Source organism: Scophthalmus maximus, chromosome 3, assembly GCF_022379125.1.
Source record: "Scophthalmus maximus strain ysfricsl-2021 chromosome 3, ASM2237912v1, whole genome shotgun sequence".
Classification (NCBI taxonomy): domain Eukaryota; kingdom Metazoa; phylum Chordata; class Actinopteri; order Pleuronectiformes; family Scophthalmidae; genus Scophthalmus; species Scophthalmus maximus.
The window spans coordinates 6,737,348-6,758,956 of NC_061517.1; the positions used below are offsets into that span (position 1 = coordinate 6,737,348).

The window sequence follows — 21,609 nt, forward strand, 5'->3', positions numbered from 1 at the left end:
TAATGAAGCATGTTGATATTGATCCGGTGGACAGCTACAAGTATCAGGGTGTTATTCTTGATAACACGCTGCGTTTTGTATCCCATGTTGATGCCACCACGTAAAATGTCCGACCTTATTTCTCAAGTTAGATTCATTCCTTTAATGTCTCTGCTGAGATTATGACTCTTTTCTTTTAATAGGACTTTGAATGTTTCAACTTTTTGTATTGTTGTATAGTTAGGGATCCTGGATGTGTCCAATAAGAAGAGACTCAGTAGACGTGTTAAGACCTCTAGGGGGAGTCGTGCCAGTTTCTTGGACATGGCAGGCGCTCAGGAGAACGTAGGCTATCTAGGGTTGTCAGGACCATCAACTTCAGAGGGAGTTTCATTTATTGCCCTCAGGTCTTCAGCCTTTATCCTGAGGGCTATTGAAATGCTTAGTGGCAGATAGTACTTTGGATGTATTCCTTGCACTACCTTGTACATTTGTACGTCGGCACTTTGGCCGACTTGTATTTGGTTTACATCTTCCATTTCTAGTACTTTTGTACTTTAACGCACTTGCATTTTGTAGTTGGCGTGAACTTCCAGTCCCTGTGCCAGCTGCATATTTGTAGCCTTTTGAGTGTGTTGTTGACATAGTGGATGTTGTCTTTGTGTATACTTGTTGGCTTTGAACCACGGCTGCAAATCAAATTTCCTCATTTGGGACAACAAAATAAACCTGGACACTTGAACGTTTACAGGAATCTCTGCAAATCATCTGCAACATGATGTCGTTATTTAACCATGATGACAAAAACACATAATTACCGTTTGATGTTTTACAGTTTCACCATAAACTTAACTATGAAACACAAATACAACCCTATATATAGACCTATGATCTTTCATTTTTAAACTTTGATGAAAACATAAATACACCTCTTTGTTGCATTGTTTATACTGTGGAAAATAATTTTTCATATCTATCAATTAATGTTGGTGATTAATTTGGGCAGAAAACAAAGACACACGATCGCTCCACAGGGTATTGAAAGTTTGACATAATAATAAAGCAGCAAGGAATGAAACATCAGAGCATTATTTATTTATTTTAGGGAAACTAATCAGCAAAACTTAGATATGAGGAAAAGGAATAGGGAATGGGACAATGAGGTGTTTTTGTTCGAAAGGTTGAACGTGGGCGTTTTTGTTGGCATGTTTCTCTGGGAATAAGAAAACAAATGTCACTAGAATCAAGGAGGAGCTTTTTAATTGATAGGTTTGGATAGAATATGTCATAACCTGCCCTTCATCTGACAAATAGAGCAATAAGGGAATACACACGATGTGAGAAGAAGTGTTGAATGTGTCCAATGTTTGGAGACCCCTGTGGCGGCACCTACAAGTACTTGGAGGTGGCTTATGTGTGTCAATGTAAGTAATGTTAATGTTAATGCTAATAATCTTAATTATTAGACATAATAATGCCAACACACAAGTGCTTAAGACTTTACTAAAAACAGACTCTGTAAATACAAAACATTAAGTTATTTGATGAGGCCACATTTTGTATTTGAGGTAGAATATAATTTCAAGTTATTCACATTGATAATTATTATTAGATGATTGATAAGTACTCTAAATTAGATATCTACATGTTTAGCTGTGCTGTGGAACATGAATGTGTCTGTTCTTTTGCAGATCCTGTTTGAACAAACCGAAATCGCTGTAAAATCTGAATATTCTTTTGAACAGATAATGCAAATGAAAGATACTGATCATTTTCTTCTGCACCTTTGAACCCCAATCAATTTGGTTTTTATTCAATTGCACTGTAATTAATTGAACTAAGTTCCCATTGTTTTAATGCATTTCTATGCCTTATGTAAAGTTACTTCTCTTGCTTTTGTATTTGAAAAGGGCCTTACAAATAAACTTGCCCTGTCTTGCATCACCTTGTTTTCCTCGTCGCCCACATGAACATACCATAATGAAGCATGTTGATATTGATCCGGTGGACAGCTACAAGTATCAGGGTGTTATTCTTGATAACACGCTGCGTTTTGTATCCCATGTTGATGCCACCACGTAAAATGTCCGACCTTATTTCTCAAGTTAGATTCATTCCTTTAATGTCTCTGCTGAGATTATGACTCTTTTCTTTTAATAGGACTTTGAATGTTTCAACTTTTTGTATTGTTGTATAGTTAGGGATCCTGGATGTGTCCAATAAGAAGAGACTCAGTAGACGTGTTAAGACCTCTAGGGGGAGTCGTGCCAGTTTCTTGGACATGGCAGGCGCTCAGGAGAACGTAGGCTATCTAGGGTTGTCAGGACCATCAACTTCAGAGGGAGTTTCATTTATTGCCCTCAGGTCTTCAGCCTTTATCCTGAGGGCTATTGAAATGCTTAGTGGCAGATAGTACTTTGGATGTATTCCTTGCACTACCTTGTACATTTGTACGTCGGCACTTTGGCCGACTTGTATTTGGTTTACATCTTCCATTTCTAGTACTTTTGTACTTTAACGCACTTGCATTTTGTAGTTGGCGTGAACTTCCAGTCCCTGTGCCAGCTGCATATTTGTAGCCTTTTGAGTGTGTTGTTGACATAGTGGATGTTGTCTTTGAACCACGGCTGCAAATCAAAGTTCCTCATTTGGGACAACAAAATAAACCTGGACACTTGAACGTTTACAGGAATCTCTGCAAATCATCTGCAACATGATGTCGTTATTTAACAATGATGACAAAAACACATAATTACCGTTTGATGTTTTACAGTTTCACCATAAACTTAACTATGAAACACAAATACAACCATATATATAGACCTATGATCTTTCATTTTTAAACTTTGATGAAAACATAAATACACCTCTTTGTTGCATTGTTTATACTGTGGAAAATAATTTTTCATATCTATCAATTAATGTTGGTGATTAATTTGGGCAGAAAACAAAGACACACGATCGCTCCACAGGGTATTGAAAGTTTGACATAATAATAAAGCAGCAAGGAATGAAACATCAGAGCATTATTTATTTATTTTAGGGAAACTAATCAGCAAAACTTAGATATGAGGAAAAGGAATAGGGAATGGGACAATGAGGTGTTTTTGTTCGAAAGGTTGAACGTGGGCGTTTTTGTTGGCATGTTTCTCTGGGAATAAGAAAACAAATGTCACTAGAATCAAGGAGGAGCTTTTTAATTGATAGCTTTGGATAGAATATGTCATAACCTGCCCTTCATCTGACAAATAGAGCAATAAGGGAATACACACGATGTGAGAAGAAGTGTTGAATGTGTCCAATGTTTGGAGACCCCTGTGGCGCCACCTACAAGTACTTGGAGGTGGCTTATGTGTGTCAATGTAAGTAATGTTAATGTTAATGCTAATAATCTTAATTATTGGACATAATAATGCCAACACACAAGTGCTTAAGACTTTACTAAAAACAGACTCTGTAAATACAAAACATTAAGTTATTTGATGAGGCCACATTTTGTATTTGAGGTAGAATATAATTTCAAGTTATTCACATTGATAATTATTATTAGATGATTGATAAGTACTCTAAATTAGATATCTACATGTTTAGCTGTGCTGTGGAACATGAATGTGTCTGTTCTTTTGCAGATCCTGTTTGAACAAACCGAAATCGCTGTAAAATCTGAATATTCTTTTGAACAGATAATGCAAATGAAAGATACTGATCATTTTCTTCTGCACCTTTGAACCCCAATCAATTTGGTTTTCATTCAATTGCACTGTAATTAATTGAACTAAGTTCCCATTGTTTTAATGCATTTCTATGCCTTATGTAAAGTTACTTCTCTTGCTTTTGTATTTGAAAAGGGCCTTACAAATAAACTTGCCCTGTCTTGCATCACCTTGTTTTCCTCGTCGCCCACATGAACATACCATAATGAAGCATGTTGATATTGATCCGGTGGACAGCTACAAGTATCAGGGTGTTATTCTTGATAACACGCTGCGTTTTGTATCCAATGTTGATGCCACCACGTAAAATGTCCGACCTTATTTCTCAAGTTAGATTCATTCCTTTAATGTCTCTGCTGAGATTATGACTCTTTTCTTTTAATAGGACTTTGAATGTTTCAACTTTTTGTATTGTTGTATAGTTAGGGATCCTGGATGTGTCCAATAAGAAGAGACTCAGTAGACGTGTTAAGACCTCTAGGGGGAGTCGTGCCAGTTTCTTGGACATGGCAGGCGCTCAGGAGAACGTAGGCTATCTAGGGTTGTCAGGACCATCAACTTCAGAGGGAGTTTCATTTATTGCCCTCAGGTCTTCAGCCTTTATCCTGAGGGCTATTGAAATGCTTAGTGGCAGATAGTACTTTGGATGTATTCCTTGCACTACCTTGTACATTTGTACGTTGGCACTTTGGCCGACTTGTATTTGGTTTACATCTTCCATTTCTAGTACTTTTGTACTTTAACGCACTTGCATTTTGTAGTTGGCGTGAACTTCCAGTCCCTGTGCCAGCTGCATATTTGTAGCCTTTTGAGTGTGTTGTTGACATAGTGGATGTTGTCTTTGTGTATACTTGTTGGCTTTGAACCACGGCTGCAAATCAAATTTCCTCATTTGGGACAACAAAATAAACCTGGACACTTGAACGTTTACAGGAATCTCTGCAAATCATCTGCAACATGATGTCGTTATTTAACCATGATGACAAAAACACATAATTACCATTTGATGTTTTACAGTTTCACCATAAACTTAACTATGAAACACAAATACAACCATATATATAGACCTATGATCTTTCATTTGTAAACTTTGATGAAAACATAAATACACCTCTTTTTTACATTGTTTATACTGTGGAAAATAATTTTTCATATCTATCAATTAATGTTGGTGATTAATTTGGGCAGAAAACAAAGACACACGATCGCTCCACAGGGTATTGAAAGTTTGACATAATAATAAAGCAGCAAGGAATGAAACATCAGAGCTCTTTATTTCAATCTCAGAGCAAACCGTGTACAGTGTGTTGCCACATCATGAATTCTGTTTGAATTCTGGAATCTATTTATTAATAATAATGATAATAAATTTCATTTATAGAGCACTTTTCATTGCTAAAAGCATCCTCCAGCACCCCAAATTTCACTACCATCTTTATCAAGAACCAGCCGACCTCCATCAGTCAAGGTCAGGCGCATCCTTTGATTGGCTTGGTTTGAGTGGGTGCCAGTGGCCCAAACTGGTTTAGAACATTTGTCGTACATAACCAGGTTGTTATCCGGTTGCAGAAGGACTCGAAATGGGTTTTTCCCACATGTCTTAGTATCCCAAATGGGAGACCATTTGTAGATGACAAAGTTGCCGTCATCCTTTGGGGGAGAGGAAGAAATATAATCAAGGTTTGTTTGTTTTTACATGTGTTGATTTTCAAATATAACAAAAATAAGTAATGTTAGGCTACAACAATCACACACAAAAAAAATTATTGTGTAATCAGAGGAAACAGGGAGTTCTTTAACAAGATGAAACACTGGGAATTGTACCATGAAATAATAAGCGGCTGGAATAGATCGAGAAAATATATTTGTTTCCCCACCTGGAAGATGGCTTTGAACTCGCCATTCACACTCATGAGGAACTCTCCCTTACGCAGCTCCTGGTCCGTGCTGATGGAGTTTCTGTTCATGATTCTGGTGAACGAAGGGATGAAAAAGGGTTCAGTGAAGTGTCCACACATCAATACAATCTGCACTGTACTGGCTATGGAAGTTTAAATGGAGATTCAAATGAATCTGGATCCTCATCCTCCTTGATGCTGTATGCCAGTAGAATACCGTTAAGATTAATGTTAAGATTCTGATGTCAACATGTCCTAGAATGAACCACAAGTTAAGCCCACAGTTATCAGAAATACGTTCTCCCAGACAGATGCAACACATCTCTCTACAGATGAATTACGTCATTTGGTCATTGGTTAATTTGTGTATTGATTCTGTACAAGAGAGCAGAGATGAAACTCACCAGTTGTGGCGGGTCCTTGTGTCTGAGAAGCAGCTGAAGAGGGGGCAGTTGTTCTGGACCGAAACAAGTCCCACTTATATCTGAGAGAGAATACGAGGGTGGAGCAAATCTGTTCACACGTGTTCTACAAACTAATCTAATCTGGTGATGGAATCGGATCCTTCACTCAAGTAAAAACACCAATACGAGCATTTAAAATCCTACCTAAGCAAAACTGCATGAGTGTTCTGTTGAGGACACCTCACTTTGAATTTGAATGGAGTATAGAATTATACAGTAGCATGACACAGTACAGCACTTGACGAAATTGAATCTGTTTCTCTGTTTAATTGCATAACTTCTACAGACTGACCAGAGTTTTTTCTACTTGTTCCTCATTTGTGTTTGTTCACTGCTCTGAGGCATGTTGCTGGCTCACAGACTCCGGGCCAGCAAAGTAAATGATCTATACATTTAACATTAGTGTGTCCCATCAAATTACACGTGTAAACTGATAGCACACATTAATGTTTAAATGTGTAAATTGACAGGTTTACACGACTCAAGAAAACCTCCCTAATTCTTGGTAAAATACGCAGATAAACATGAGCTCGACCGTGACAGGACCGGAGTTGGAAAAATGGAAAATGATTTCAGGCCAGGAATCAAACCTGGGCCTCTGTGTACGTTCAGCACAACAACACGTATTTTGTGTTTTTCTTGACTGTGGTTTCCTTCAGTTTTTATAGACCAAAGTGATTCTTTGTAAAGCATCTTACCAGCTAACTGAGGTCCGGGATCTCTGGGCCACTACACACAGCTCTACAAGGAAACACTAACACACATTTATTCATCAGGTCACTTAGTTTGCCATCAAAATATGCGGTTGAACAGGGAGTTCAAGAACAAGCCGACGGGTTCTGTAGAAACTAATCAGCAAAACTTAGGTATGAGGAAAAGGAATAGGGAATGGGACAATGAGGTGTCTTTGTTCAAAAGGTTGAACGTGGGCGTTTTTGTTGGCCTGTTTCTCTGGGAATGAGAAAACAAATGTCACTAGAATCAAGGAGGAGCTTTTTAATTGATAGCTTTGGATAGAATATGTCATAATCTGCCCTTCATCTGACAAATAGAGCAGTAAGGGAATACACACAATGTGAGAAGAAGTGTTGAATGTGTCCAATGTTTGGAGACCCCTGTGGCGCCACCTACAAGTACTTGGAGGTGGCTTATGTGTGTCAATATAAGTAATGTTAAAGTTAATGCTAATAATCTTAATTATTAGACATAATAATGCCAACACACAAGTGCTTAAGACTTTACTAAAAACAGACTCTGTAAATACAAAACATTAAGTTATTTGTTGAGGCCACATTTTGTATTTGAGGTAGAATATAATTTCAAGTTATTCACATTGATAATTATTATTAGATGATTGATAAGTACTCTAAATTAGATATCTACATGTTTAGCTGTGCTGTGGAACATGAATGTGTCTGTTCTTTTGCAGATCCTGTTTGAACAAACCGAAATCGCTGTAAAATCTGAATATTCTTTTGAACAGATAATGCAAATGAAAGATACTGATCATTTTCTTCTGCACCTTTGAACCCCAATCAATTTGTTTTTTATTCAATTGCACTGTCATTAATTGAACTAAGTTCCCATTGTTTTAATGCATTTCTATGCCTTAGGCAAAGTTACTTCTCTTGCTTTTGTATTTGAAAAGGGCCTTACAAATAAACTTGCCTTGTCTTGCATCACCTTGTTTTCTCTGTGTCCTTCCTTGTTTTCCTCGTCGCCCACATGAACATACCATAATGAAGCATGTTGATATTGATCCGGTGGACAGCTACAAGTATCAGGGTGTTATTCTTGATAACACGCTGCGTTTTGTATCCCATGTTGATGCCACCACGTAAAATGTCCGACCTTATTTCTCAAGTTAGATTCATTCCTTTAATGTCTCTGCTGAGATTATGACTCTTTTCTTTTAATAGGACTTTGAATGTTTCAACTTTTTGTATTGTTGTATAGTTAGGGAACCACGCCTGCAAATCAAATTTCCTCATTTGGGACAACAAAATAAACCTGGACACTTTAACGTTTACAGGAATCTCTGCAAATCATCTGCAACATGATGTCGTTATTTAACCATGATGACAAAAACACATAATTACCATTTGATGTTTTACAGTTTCACCATAAACTTAACTATGAAACACAAATACAACCATATATATAGACCTATGATCTTTCATTTGTAAACTTTGATGAAAACATAAATACACCTCTTTTTTACATTGTTTATACTGTGGAAAATAATTTTTCATATCTATCAATTAATGTTGGTGATTAATTTGGGCAGAAAACAAAGACACACGATCGCTCCACAGGGTATTGAAAGTTTGACATAATAATAAAGCAGCAAGGAATGAAACATCAGAGCTCTTTATTTCAATCTCAGAGCAAACCGTGTACAGTGTGTTGCCACATCATGAATTCTGTTTGAATTCTGGAATCTATTTATTAATAATAATGATAATAAATTTCATTTATAGAGCACTTTTCATTGCTAAAAGCATCCTCCAGCACCCCAAATTTCACTACCATCTTTATCAAGAACCAGCCGACCTCCATCAGTCAAGGTCAGGCGCATCCTTTGATTGGCTTGGTTTGAGTAGGTGCCAGTGGCCCAAACTGGTTTAGAACATTTGTCGTACATAACCAGGTTGTTATCCGGTTGCAGAAGGACTCGAAATGGGTTTTTCCCACATGTCTTAGTATCCCAAATGGGAGACCATTTGTAGATGACAAAGTTGCCGTCATCCTTTGGGGGAGAGGAAGAAATATAATCAAGGTTTGTTTGTATTTACATGTGTTGATTTTCAAATATAACAAAAATAAGTAATGTTAGGCTACAACAATCACACACAAAAAAAATTATTGTGTAATCAGAGGAAACAGGGAGTTCTTTAACAAGATGAAACACTGGGAATTGTACCATGAAATAATAAGCGGCTGGAATAGATCGAGAAAATATATTTGTTTCCCCACCTGGAAGATGGCTTTGAACTCGCCATTCACACTCATGAGGAACTCTCCCTTACGCAGCTCCTGGTCCGTGCTGATGGAGTTTCTGTTCATGATTCTGGTGAACGAAGGGATGAAAAAGGGTTCAGTGAAGTGTCCACACATCAATACAATCTGCACTGTACTGGCTATGGAAGTTTAAATGGAGATTCAAATGAATCTGGATCCTCATCCTCCTTGATGCTGTATGCCAGTAGAATACCGTTAAGATTAATGTTAAGATTCTGATGTCAACATGTCCTAGAATGAACCACAAGTTAAGCCCACAGTTATCAGAAATACGTTCTCCCAGACAGATGCAACACATCTCTCTACAGATGAATTACGTCATTTGGTCATTGGTTAATTTGTGTATTGATTCTGTACAAGAGAGCAGAGATGAAACTCACCAGTTGTGGCGGGTCCTTGTGTCTGAGAAGCAGCTGAAGAGGGGGCAGTTGTTCTGGACCGAAACAAGTCCCACTTATATCTGAGAGAGAATACGAGGGTGGAGCAAATCTGTTCACACGTGTTCTACAAACTAATCTAATCTGGTGATGGAATCGGATCCTTCACTCAAGTAAAAACACCAATACGAGCATTTAAAATCCTACCTAAGCAAAACTGCATGAGTGTTCTGTTGAGGACACCTCACTTTGAATTTGAATGGAGTATAGAATTATACAGTAGCATGACACAGTACAGCACTTGACGAAATTGAATCTGTTTCTCTGTTTAATTGCATAACTTCTACAGACTGACCAGAGTTTTTTCTACTTGTTCCTCATTTGTGTTTGTTCACTGCTCTGAGGCATGTTGCTGGCTCACAGACTCCGGGCCAGCAAAGTAAATGATCTATACATTTAACATTAGTGTGTCCCATCAAATTACACGTGTAAACTGATAGCACACATTAATGTTTAAATGTGTAAATTGACAGGTTTACACGACTCAAGAAAACCTCCCTAATTCTTGGTAAAATACGCAGATAAACATGAGCTCGACCGTGACAGGACCGGAGTTGGAAAAATGGAAAATGATTTCAGGCCAGGAATCAAACCTGGGCCTCTGTGTACGTTCAGCACAACAACACGTATTTTGTGTTTTTCTTGACTGTGGTTTCCTTCAGTTTTTATAGACCAAAGTGATTCTTTGTAAAGCATCTTACCAGCTAACTGAGGTCCGGGATCTCTGGGCCACTACACACAGCTCTACAAGGAAACACTAACACACATTTATTCATCAGGTCACTTAGTTTGCCATCAAAATATGCGGTTGAACAGGGAGTTCAAGAACAAGCCGACGGGTTCTGTAGAAACTAATCAGCAAAACTTAGGTATGAGGAAAAGGAATAGGGAATGGGACAATGAGGTGTCTTTGTTCAAAAGGTTGAACGTGGGCGTTTTTGTTGGCCTGTTTCTCTGGGAATGAGAAAACAAATGTCACTAGAATCAAGGAGGAGCTTTTTAATTGATAGCTTTGGATAGAATATGTCATAATCTGCCCTTCATCTGACAAATAGAGCAGTAAGGGAATACACACAATGTGAGAAGAAGTGTTGAATGTGTCCAATGTTTGGAGACCCCTGTGGCGCCACCTACAAGTACTTGGAGGTGGCTTATGTGTGTCAATATAAGTAATGTTAAAGTTAATGCTAATAATCTTAATTATTAGACATAATAATGCCAACACACAAGTGCTTAAGACTTTACTAAAAACAGACTCTGTAAATACAAAACATTAAGTTATTTGTTGAGGCCACATTTTGTATTTGAGGTAGAATATAATTTCAAGTTATTCACATTGATAATTATTATTAGATGATTGATAAGTACTCTAAATTAGATATCTACATGTTTAGCTGTGCTGTGGAACATGAATGTGTCTGTTCTTTTGCAGATCCTGTTTGAACAAACCGAAATCGCTGTAAAATCTGAATATTCTTTTGAACAGATAATGCAAATGAAAGATACTGATCATTTTCTTCTGCACCTTTGAACCCCAATCAATTTGTTTTTTATTCAATTGCACTGTCATTAATTGAACTAAGTTCCCATTGTTTTAATGCATTTCTATGCCTTAGGCAAAGTTACTTCTCTTGCTTTTGTATTTGAAAAGGGCCTTACAAATAAACTTGCCTTGTCTTGCATCACCTTGTTTTCTCTGTGTCCTTCCTTGTTTTCCTCGTCGCCCACATGAACATACCATAATGAAGCATGTTGATATTGATCCGGTGGACAGCTACAAGTATCAGGGTGTTATTCTTGATAACACGCTGCGTTTTGTATCCCATGTTGATGCCACCACGTAAAATGTCCGACCTTATTTCTCAAGTTAGATTCATTCCTTTAATGTCTCTGCTGAGATTATGACTCTTTTCTTTTAATAGGACTTTGAATGTTTCAACTTTTTGTATTGTTGTATAGTTAGGGAACCACGCCTGCAAATCAAATTTCCTCATTTGGGACAACAAAATAAACCTGGACACTTTAACGTTTACAGGAATCTCTGCAAATCATCTGCAACATGATGTCGTTATTTAACCATGATGACAAAAACACATAATTACCATTTGATGTTTTACAGTTTCACCATAAACTTAACTATGAAACACAAATACAACCATATATATAGACCTATGATCTTTCATTTGTAAACTTTGATGAAAACATAAATACACCTCTTTTTTACATTGTTTATACTGTGGAAAATAATTTTTCATATCTATCAATTAATGTTAGTGATTAATTTGGGCAGAAAACAAAGACACACGATCGCTCCACAGGGTATTGAAAGTTTGACATAATAATAAAGCAGCAAGGAATGAAACATCAGAGCTCTTTATTTCAATCTCAGAGCAAACCGTGTACAGTGTGTTGCCACATCATGAATTCTGTTTGAATTCTGGAATCTATTTATTAATAATAATGATAATAAATTTCATTTATAGAGCACTTTTCATTGCTAAAAGCATCCTCCAGCACCCCAAATTTCACTACCATCTTTATCAAGAACCAGCCGACCTCCATCAGTCAAGGTCAGGCGCATCCTTTGATTGGCTTGGTTTGAGTAGGTGCCAGTGGCCCAAACTGGTTTAGAACATTTGTCGTACATAACCAGGTTGTTATCCGGTTGCAGAAGGACTCGAAATGGGTTTTTCCCACATGTCTTAGTATCCCAAATGGGAGACCATTTGTAGATGACAAAGTTGCCGTCATCCTTTGGGGGAGAGGAAGAAATATAATCAAGGTTTGTTTGTATTTACATGTGTTGATTTTCAAATATAACAAAAATAAGTAATGTTAGGCTACAACAATCACACACAAAAAAAATTATTGTGTAATCAGAGGAAACAGGGAGTTCTTTAACAAGATGAAACACTGGGAATTGTACCATGAAATAATAAGCGGCTGGAATAGATCGAGAAAATATATTTGTTTCCCCACCTGGAAGATGGCTTTGAACTCGCCATTCACACTCATGAGGAACTCTCCCTTACGCAGCTCCTGGTCCGTGCTGATGGAGTTTCTGTTCATGATTCTGGTGAACGAAGGGATGAAAAAGGGTTCAGTGAAGTGTCCACACATCAAAACAATCTGCACTGTACTGGCTATGGAAGTTTAAATGGAGATTCAAATGAATCTGGATCCTCATCCTCCTTGATGCTGTATGCCAGTAGAATACCGTTAAGATTAATGTTAAGATTCTGATGTCAACATGTCCTAGAATGAACCACAAGTTAAGCCCACAGTTATCAGAAATACGTTCTCCCAGACAGATGCAACACATCTCTCTACAGATGAATTACGTCATTTGGTCATTGGTTAATTTGTGTATTGATTCTGTACAAGAGAGCAGAGATGAAACTCACCAGTTGTGGCGGGTCCTTGTGTCTGAGAAGCAGCTGAAGAGGGGGCAGTTGTTCTGGACCAAAACAAGTCCCACTTATATCTGAGTGAGAATACGAGGGTGGAGCAAATCTGTTCACACGTGTTCTACAAACTAATCTAATCTGGTGATGGAATCAGATCCTTCACTCAAGTAAAAACACCAATACGAGCATTTAAAATCCTACCTAAGCAAAACTGCATGAGTGTTCTGTTGAGGACACCTCACTTTGAATTTGAATGGAGTATAGAATTATACAGTAGCATGACATAGTACAGCACTTGACTAAATTGAATCTGTTTCTCTGTTTAATTGCATAACTTCTACAGACTGACCAGAGTTTTTTCTACTTGTTCCTCATTTGTGTTTGTTCACTGCTCTGAGGCATGTTGCTGGCTCACAGACTCCGGGCCAGCAAAGTAAATGATCTACACATTTAAACATTAGTGTGTCCCATCAAATTACACGTGTAAACTGATAGCACACATTAATGTTTAAATGTGTAAATTGACAGGTTTACACGACTCAAGAAAACCTCCCTAATTCTTGGTAAAATACGCAGATAAACATGAGCTCGACCGTGACAGGACCGGAGTTGGAAAAATGGAAAATGATTTCAGGCCAGGAATCAAACCTGGGCCTCTGTGTACGTTCAGCACAACAACACGTATTTTGTGTTTTTGTTGACTGTGGTTTCCTTCAGTTTTTATAGACCAGTGATTCTTTGTAAAGCATCTTACCAGCTAACTGAGGTCCGGGATCTCTGGGCCACTACACACAGCTCTACAAGGAAACACTAACACACATTTAATCATCAGGTCACTTAGTTTGCCATCAAAATATGCGGTTGAACAGGGAGTTCAACAACAAGCTGACGGGTTCTGTAGAAACTAATCAGCAAAACTTAGGTATGAGGAAAAGGAATAGGGAATGGGACAATGAGGTGTCTTTGTTCAAAAGGTTGAACGTGGGCGTTTTTGTTGGCGTGTTTCTCTGGAAATAATAAAACAAATTTCACAAGAATCAAGGAGGAGCTTTTTAATGGATAACTACACGCGATCTGATAAGAGGTGTTGAAATCCTGAGAAAGTATAACTGCAGATGAGAAAACCTGAAAAAAGAATTGAGAAACAGGACGACAGTGATGGGCATGGACTCGGCATACTCCTGTCGTTGGTGCTGGTGTTATCGTGGGTATTCTTATTGTGCTAGTAAAAAAAGTAACAAGAATTGTCTAGTCGCTATTACAGAGCTGGGCCATTGCTAAGCCGAGGTCGACCCGCCTGCTGCAGTGTCTCCCTTTAACTGCCAGGACTGTGGCGACCGCAGTTTCATAAACAGCCGAAGATTTTCAACCCGTCCCGTTGAAGCGACATGATCTGTTCTGTGCCATCGCCTCATCGTGGAGCTCGGTGCGGCGCTCTTTGCCCTCGTTGTATACTAAGTAGCGATGATGTGAAGGTGTATTGAAGAGAAGTCCGCCGACACCGTCTTGATTGTAAATAAAGGTTCATTACAAAAAGACCAGCATCGATTTCAAGCACTGCAGAACTTGGAGAGTGTCCGGCCAAGAGGACAACCCCTCCAGACACTTCTTGGGGGTTACCTTTATAGGTCCGTTGTTGGCTTGAGAAGGAACACCTGGTTCGAATCAAGTCATACTCTGTGAGACGTGGAACTATCAGGGCCAAGAAAAGGAGTGGTAAGGGTCCTCAGAAGCCCCCTTGCATAGCATTCCAAAGTAAGAGATGTAAGCACATATTCTCCTCTCATTCCATATATGGACAAAAAGACACTACACCCTGCAGGCTGTCCCTCGCACGCCCTCGTTCTCCCGCTCGCGGAAACCTCCGTTGGGTTTTGACTTTCCTCGGGCACCCCCTGCACACGATGGCATGTCCAATCAGGCATATGGAAGCCATAAGTTAAACGTGCACCTGGAAGAGGGGTCCCCTGGCGATTTTCCTGATCAAAAACCTGCTATTACATCTGAATATGTTGCAACAATCTCCCGCAGCTCAGTTTGTATAGAGGGCGTTTGTTGGACTTGGCATGGAGCTTGTCGGTCCTGCAGCTCATTTGTTTAGTGCCTTCAGCTTTTCAGGCACATCATTGCAAATTGAATGGCTTAGCAAATATGTGCAGATCCTTGCGTTGACTTTTCATATCCCGCTATCTCTTGCCAGATGCCTGAGAGAGTTTTCCCTCACTCACCAACGTATTCGTATTTCCTGGCAGGCTCTTCATTTTACAGTTTCATTTTAATTCATAGCTTGTAGAGGCGTTTAGTTGAAAATCAGGTGTGTAGGCGTGTAGTTGAATCAGGTGTGTAGGCGAATTAGGTGTGTAGGCGTGTAGTTGAATCAGGTGTGTAGGCGAATTAGGTGTGTAGGCGTGTAGTTGAAATCAGGTGATTTCAACTACACGCCTCACTTCAGAGTACCTCGAGGGAGCCCAGAGACCCGCCTTTGTCCATGGTCGACCCATTCTACTTCCTATTCCGCGGTGGCATCCCCTCAAACGAGGCCCACTGGCGTTTTTTCTTTCACTTCAAACGAAAAATATTCTTTGCTCCAATTTTCCTCGGAAAGTGCAGCTCCTTTTCCCGACGGCCTCCACGGTGCAGAGTCAGCGATCGCAAGCAGCAACAACTTTTTAGTGCAGAAAACAATTTGCTGTCATGAGAGATGTGTATCTCTGAGTGGCTTTTTGACCCGGGGCCCTGGTCACATAGTCTTAAAGGGGCCCCGATTTGGCCCGGAGGCCCAAGAGGTCGAAGGGTTTGCTCTCCCCCCCTCCCATCCTGATTCCTGTCTCCCCTTGCTATCCAACACAAAAACAAGGTATAAATACGTCTTAATAACAAGTGAGAGTTAGTTTAAAATCTTATCTCTTTTGTATCTGTTTGTGGGCTGTTGGAGGACTTTACCCACTCGAATGCTAAAAGTGATAAAAGTCTTTCTGATTATGAAAGACATGATGATCGGATGGAGATATAACCACATCGTCGACCGCGATGCACTCTTTGCATGGAGATGGAAAGCAAACAACTGGACCAAGACCGTGTATGTTCCCAGACAAATTTGCCAAATCATATTTAATCATCATAATTTATTTGATGTGTCTCTAGTTGATATTCTAATCACTTGTAACCGTTCACAGGGTTTTGGTTTCCTCCCTAATTCAGAGTAAAATCTTGTGGCTTTTTCCTTTGGACATTGTTTCAGCCCAACAGAATAAATAGCAGGCGTCTTGTCTCCATCACCATCAGTTCCACTCAGTTTTACCTCGAATCAACCATCCAGCACCATGCTCTGCTCCAGGCTTGGGATCACACTGCGTGAGTATACAGAATCGGGAAGCTTAGAAGATTCCTGCCTCTTTTTTATTTTTGCTAAAAAACAAATGAGGTCATTACCTGTGCGCCAGCTGAGAAAAAGGTTTGTCAAGTTTGAAGTTTGAAACTTTGCACAGACCTCAAACTAAGATCCTGAACAATTGACCCATTCCACTTTAAATGGAGTAAGTTTCTTTTTATAAACGTTAAAGTGTTTGATATATAAGTAATGACTCTGTTAATGGGTCAAAGACGCAATCAAACGAACAATAGATTTTCCAAGTTCTGATCCCGTATCCCCGTGTTCGTTGGTCATATTTGACTTAATTATTTCCAATGTGGTTCATTATTGAAGATATAGACAAGCAAAGTTCTGTTTCACTGTGCTGTAATAAATCATTTTATAATAAATAATCCATTTGCTGAATTAGATGATAGAAAAGCCATTAGTTACAACGTAAAGCCTTCACACGGTGCCTTATTAGAAAGCATAAATCAATGAAATGTTGACCTGTGTTTTTCTTTTTGTATGATCTTTTTCAGTGCTCGCAGCAACATGTTCACTGCTGGACTCAGGTAAATGGACGTTTGATGACTGTAGGACAACATTCACAATGGGCCTTGGTGTTACGCTCATATTTCCTTCTTGATCCATGTTTGTCACTCAAGAATTTGGAACTATTCCCATTGTCATAAGGTTAATGCTTTAAGTGCAAGTAAGCTGCTTTGCAGTTTTAGCACATTAGAAATTCCCTCACACGTTCGCTCCTGGTCCTTCAATGTCTTTTCGATGTTCTCTCACAAAGAAACCTTCATTTTCTTGCTCTGCTCACCTCTATCAGTCTCTCATCAATGTATAATGAAACACTTTAATCCAGTCAGTCTTGCACTAGCTGATCAGAATCACTGGCTTGTTCGTCGGCTGGCCTCTGACTCGAGGCGTCCACATTCAAGCAGGTTTCCTGGCACAAAGTGAAACGATAAAAAAGCAGAACTTTTCGTTGCAGGCTCTTCCGCCGGTCATGGACACAACGAATGCGCAAACTGCGGTACGTCTGAACGATTACAAGTACACCTATTTCATTGTTTATTTTGATGGCTGATGTTGGCCTCCGATCATGAAACAGTTGGATGTCACGAAACATTCCCTCCGATATTCATTTAGTGAACGTGTTTGATAAGGTTTACAATTGAAATATTTATATCACATTTCTTCCCGAAAACTGTGCACCAGTGTCAGTTGCATTTGTGAACGTGACTAAAGACAAATTAAGGCTTCGAGTGACTTTGAAAAGAGTCATTTCCAATTTGTGATTCATGTGACTTTGACAGAACACAGCGTGACGTGTGAACGCACTCTGGCAAACCTGCAGTGTGGTAAGATCACAGATCACTTTTTCTCCCTTTTTATTCATATACTAGAAGTTCTTCCTTCTTCCTTCTTTTTGTATTTCAGTGGAATAATGTGACCCCCCCCCCCCCCCCTCTCTCTTGTTCCTCAGATGATGAGGAGGTCCTGTTCATCTCTAGTGCCGTGTACGGACGCGGCGACAACACCACATGTTCCTCTGGAAGATCTGCCAGTGAGCTCGGAAATGTCAACTGCTCAAGTGAAGTCACCGACAAAGTAGCTGAAAGGTGCCACACACGTTCCCCTCGTCAAATGACGCCGACATGTCCCGTTCTCCACTGCACACTCAAGCCCTGTGTTCACTCTGCGTCCACAGATGCAACGGGAAAAGCAGCTGTATCGTCGGCGGGTTCAACTTGATGTTCGGAGACCCCTGTGTCGGCACCTACAAGTACCTGGACGTGTCCTACACATGTCAATGTAAGTAGCCGCCCTGACTCCAAACCTAATGTGGAAAGCAAAGTATTAAAAGATGCTGAGCTCGATGACATGCACAGAATTAGGTGAGGGTACGTGTTTCGGAGCTCTGATGGTTATGACCAGATCACAGCTGGTGACCAAGGGCGTGGAACAGTTCACCTATTGAGATCAGACATGGGGAACATCCATGATGTCTTTTGAATCTCCTTTTAGCTGATTTTAAAGCTGTTATAAATGTTTGACATATACTATGGTTTATTTTGTGTGCAGCATAATTGAATCACCCTCTGTTTCATAAACTCTCTCGTGTTTTAATTGCTCGACTCTTTTCTTGCCGTTGAATTCCTTTACTTCCCAAAAATGATGCACCTGCTTCTCAGCAAGTCAGTTGCATTTGTGAACGTAACCAATAATAGATTAAGGTTATACAAGTGTCTTTGATAAGAGTCCTTTCTAATGTGATTCATTTGACTTTGACAGCCCGCTGTGTCACGTGTGAACGCACTCTGGCAGAGCTGAAGTGCGGTAAGATCGAAGATGATATTTTCTCCCTTCTTATTCATTTGTTAGAATTTCTCCTTTCTTTTTGGTGGATTAATGTGATGAACTCTGTCTTCAGATGATGGGCAGCAATTGATTATCCACGGTGCTACGTACGGACGCGGCGACAACACCACATGTTCCTCTGGAAGATCTGCCAGTGAGCTCGGAAATGTCAACTGCTCAAGTGAAGTCACCGACAAAGTAGCTGAAAGGTGCCACACACGTTCCCCTCGTCAAATGACGCCGACATGTCCCGTTCTCCACTGCACACTCAAGCCCTGTGTTCCCTCTGCGTCCACAGATGCAACGGGAAAAGCAGCTGTATCATCGAAGGGTTCAACTTGATGTTCGGAGACCCCTGTGTCGGCACCTACAAGTACCTGGACGTGTCCTACACATGTATATGTAAGTAGCCGCCCTGACTCCAAACCTAATGTGGAAAGCAAAAACATCATGTAGTAGACAATATGGGAAATCAGCAAAGCTGACAAAAAACCTGACAGGGGTGAAAAAACACCCCCTGGGGTTTGAATCACCGACCTGGTTAGTGGACGGCCCGCTCTGTCTCCCGACCCACAGCCGCCCACAAACTGCGCGCCTGTCTCCCGGGAAGTCAGCTGCATTAGATCAGGGTTACAAACATCTCGGACTAGCGTCATTTCTAACGTGAGTCATACTTTTTCAGCCCGCAGCACCACGTGTGAACGCACTTTGGCAAACCTGCGCTGTGGTAAGATCCCCGATCACATTTTCCCTTTTTATTTGCCCACTTGTGTATCAGAATCTCCCCCATTTATTTGTATTTTGGTGGATTCGTGCGATGAACCTCCTCTTTTTGACAGATGACGACATGGTCTTGTCGGTCTATGATGCTTTCTATGGACGCCGTGACAACACCACGTGTGCCCTTGGAAGGAGTTCAGCTGAGCTCGCAGATGTCAACTGCTCAAGTCAAGTCACTGACATAGTAGCTCAAAGGTGCGGTGTCCCATTGTTGTTGTAAAACAGGAGGGTATATGCCACACACATTTATCAATTCTCAAATGACGCTCATTTGTCCCGTTCTCCACTGCACATTCAAGTCTGTATTCACTCACGTCACTCTGCGTCCACAGATGCAACGGGAAAAACAGCTGTTTGATCCTAGGGTTTAACTCTAAGTTTGGAGACCCCTGTGCTGGCATCTACAAGTACCTGGACGTACTCTTCTTCTGTAAAGGTAAGAAGCTCCTTTGACTCAAATCCAATGTGAAAAGCAAAGTTAATTACTCCTAATATTACTGTGCATAAAAGATTAGATACATAAATTGTGAGATTAAACTGGTATTTCTTTCTGACATAAACTTGTTTGGACACTTTGCAAAATAATAATAATAATAATAATAATATATATATATATATATATATATATATATATATATATATATATATATATATATTCTAGATTGCTGGGTTTGCATGTTTGTTGTTGGTTTGATGTAGCTGTCCACTTATTATATATATATATATAATAAGTGGATGAGTGTGTTTCTCAATTAATTAAGACACACACCAATTTCAGATCTGAACTATACAAATGTTATCGCTGATAATTAGCCATTTGTTGCCTCTTTATTATTTTGAGATACTAACAGTTGACAATAGTTGGGAACACTGCACAGGAGCTAACGTTAGTCTGAACTCTAATACAGTGGCATCCGTTTAGCCAAGAATATATTTCTGACAAGATAATCTTAACCCAGGCTTCACTTACAAGCATTTTCTGGGTGTTTGAACCGCAAAACATCAGTTTGGATATAGTTTCGTAAGTTGTCATGGAGATGGCTCAGCTGGCTCAGGAAATCACAACTGCAGCTGATAAAGACCGTGAGATATGCTTAGAGGCTTTGTGAAAAAAAACAACTAGTCAGTGGAACTAAAATTTAGGTTATGTTTGTCAAACAACTGTCAAAAAGTGAACTTTCACGCATGTGACAGTATCATGTTGCTAAATTAATTTGTCCGTCTACTCATGATTGTATCCGTTCTTTTGCAGAGCTTGCCAAATGAAGGAAATCCCCTGAAATCGCAGTGACAGCACAATTTTCCTGCTTTGAAAATAAATGCATGCTTATCTAATCAAATAATCAACCAATAAAATTTCAAATTAACAATATGACAAAGAACGTTTGGATTCTTGGTGTGTCCGGGCCAGCCAGGCGTGGACGAGATTGTCCAAACACTTGGCCAAGTGTTTGGACAAGTGTTTGGACATCAAGAAAGAGATCAAGAAAGAGATCAATCTAAATGAAAAACTATTGTTTTATTGTGACTTTTGAATAATTCTCTTTGCTGTAGTTGCAGTTTGACTGTTTCTCTTCTGTTTTCCCAGAGCTATACAAATAAACATTCTTTAGCATTGACAAGTTGCCTGACCTCATGTTATACACATTATAGACTGCATAGGCCAAAGTCGCAGCTACCACCGAGGACACTCGGGACATGTCTTTGGTAATATTTCTGTACTATTTACTCAGCCATTTAAAACGCATTGAGAATTTTTAACCTATTTCAAGCTAAGATGGATCTGCATCAAAATCTATGTGCGTTTTATAAGACATAGTTTATCATAATAAGACATTTTGAATACTCTTACTTGAACCTACACCATTATCAGTCCATGTACAACACTGACGTAATTAAACGCCCAAAAGAAACTCCTAGTCCTCACATATACATTTTTTTGATTAAGTATCTTTAAATTGGCAATTTTAGGAAATAAATAAATAAACTAATGTAAAGGGATTTTTTGGGGGGTATTTCAGATTTATATTCTCCCCTTAAATTCCATATATTCAGGCAGCTGCCATAAGAAACTGAAATCTTTTGACAGTTTAAACAACTATTACTTTGAGCACTGGGTTTGTCACGGTAACTTGATTTCATTCATATCTATAAAACTCACTCTTACAAGTCACTTGAACTG

At 39.4% G+C, this 21,609-nt stretch overlaps 4 protein-coding genes across 4 annotated transcripts; 1 reads left to right on the forward strand and 3 right to left on the reverse strand.

The window, feature by feature from the left end:
* Positions 1-4,947: 4,947 nt before the first annotated feature.
* LOC118317068 (mannose-specific lectin-like) lies at positions 4,948-6,074 on the reverse strand. Its single transcript, XM_035645515.2, has 3 exons — positions 5,995-6,074; positions 5,570-5,663; positions 4,948-5,342 (listed from the first exon to the last, which is right to left on the reverse strand). Exons 2-3 carry the CDS (start codon positions 5,657-5,659, stop codon positions 5,088-5,090), a joined length of 345 nt encoding a protein of 114 aa, XP_035501408.1. The 5' UTR covers positions 5,660-5,663; positions 5,995-6,074; the 3' UTR covers positions 4,948-5,087.
* A 2,334-nt stretch (positions 6,075-8,408) lies between these two features.
* LOC124849882 (mannose-specific lectin-like) lies at positions 8,409-9,524 on the reverse strand. The gene is made up of 3 exons (XM_047330995.1): positions 9,456-9,524; positions 9,031-9,124; positions 8,409-8,803 (listed from the first exon to the last, which is right to left on the reverse strand). The coding sequence occupies exons 2-3, from the start codon at positions 9,118-9,120 to the stop codon at positions 8,549-8,551; spliced, it is 345 nt and encodes a 114-aa protein (XP_047186951.1). The 5' UTR covers positions 9,121-9,124; positions 9,456-9,524; the 3' UTR covers positions 8,409-8,548.
* Positions 9,525-11,869: 2,345 nt separating this feature from the next.
* LOC118317069 (mannose-specific lectin) lies at positions 11,870-12,985 on the reverse strand. Its single transcript, XM_035645517.2, has 3 exons — positions 12,917-12,985; positions 12,492-12,585; positions 11,870-12,264 (listed from the first exon to the last, which is right to left on the reverse strand). Exons 2-3 carry the CDS (start codon positions 12,579-12,581, stop codon positions 12,010-12,012), a joined length of 345 nt encoding a protein of 114 aa, XP_035501410.1. The 5' UTR covers positions 12,582-12,585; positions 12,917-12,985; the 3' UTR covers positions 11,870-12,009.
* Positions 12,986-16,159: 3,174 nt separating this feature from the next.
* Positions 16,160-21,046, forward strand: LOC118317064 (L-rhamnose-binding lectin CSL3). The gene is made up of 13 exons (XM_035645511.2): positions 16,160-16,273; positions 16,814-16,846; positions 17,278-17,319; positions 17,603-17,647; positions 17,773-17,908; positions 17,998-18,101; positions 18,582-18,626; positions 18,721-18,856; positions 18,946-19,049; positions 19,330-19,374; positions 19,487-19,622; positions 19,760-19,863; positions 20,680-21,046. Exons 1-13 carry the CDS (start codon positions 16,243-16,245, stop codon positions 20,691-20,693), a joined length of 975 nt encoding a protein of 324 aa, XP_035501404.1. The 5' UTR covers positions 16,160-16,242; the 3' UTR covers positions 20,694-21,046.
* The last annotated feature ends 563 nt before the right edge of the window (positions 21,047-21,609 follow it).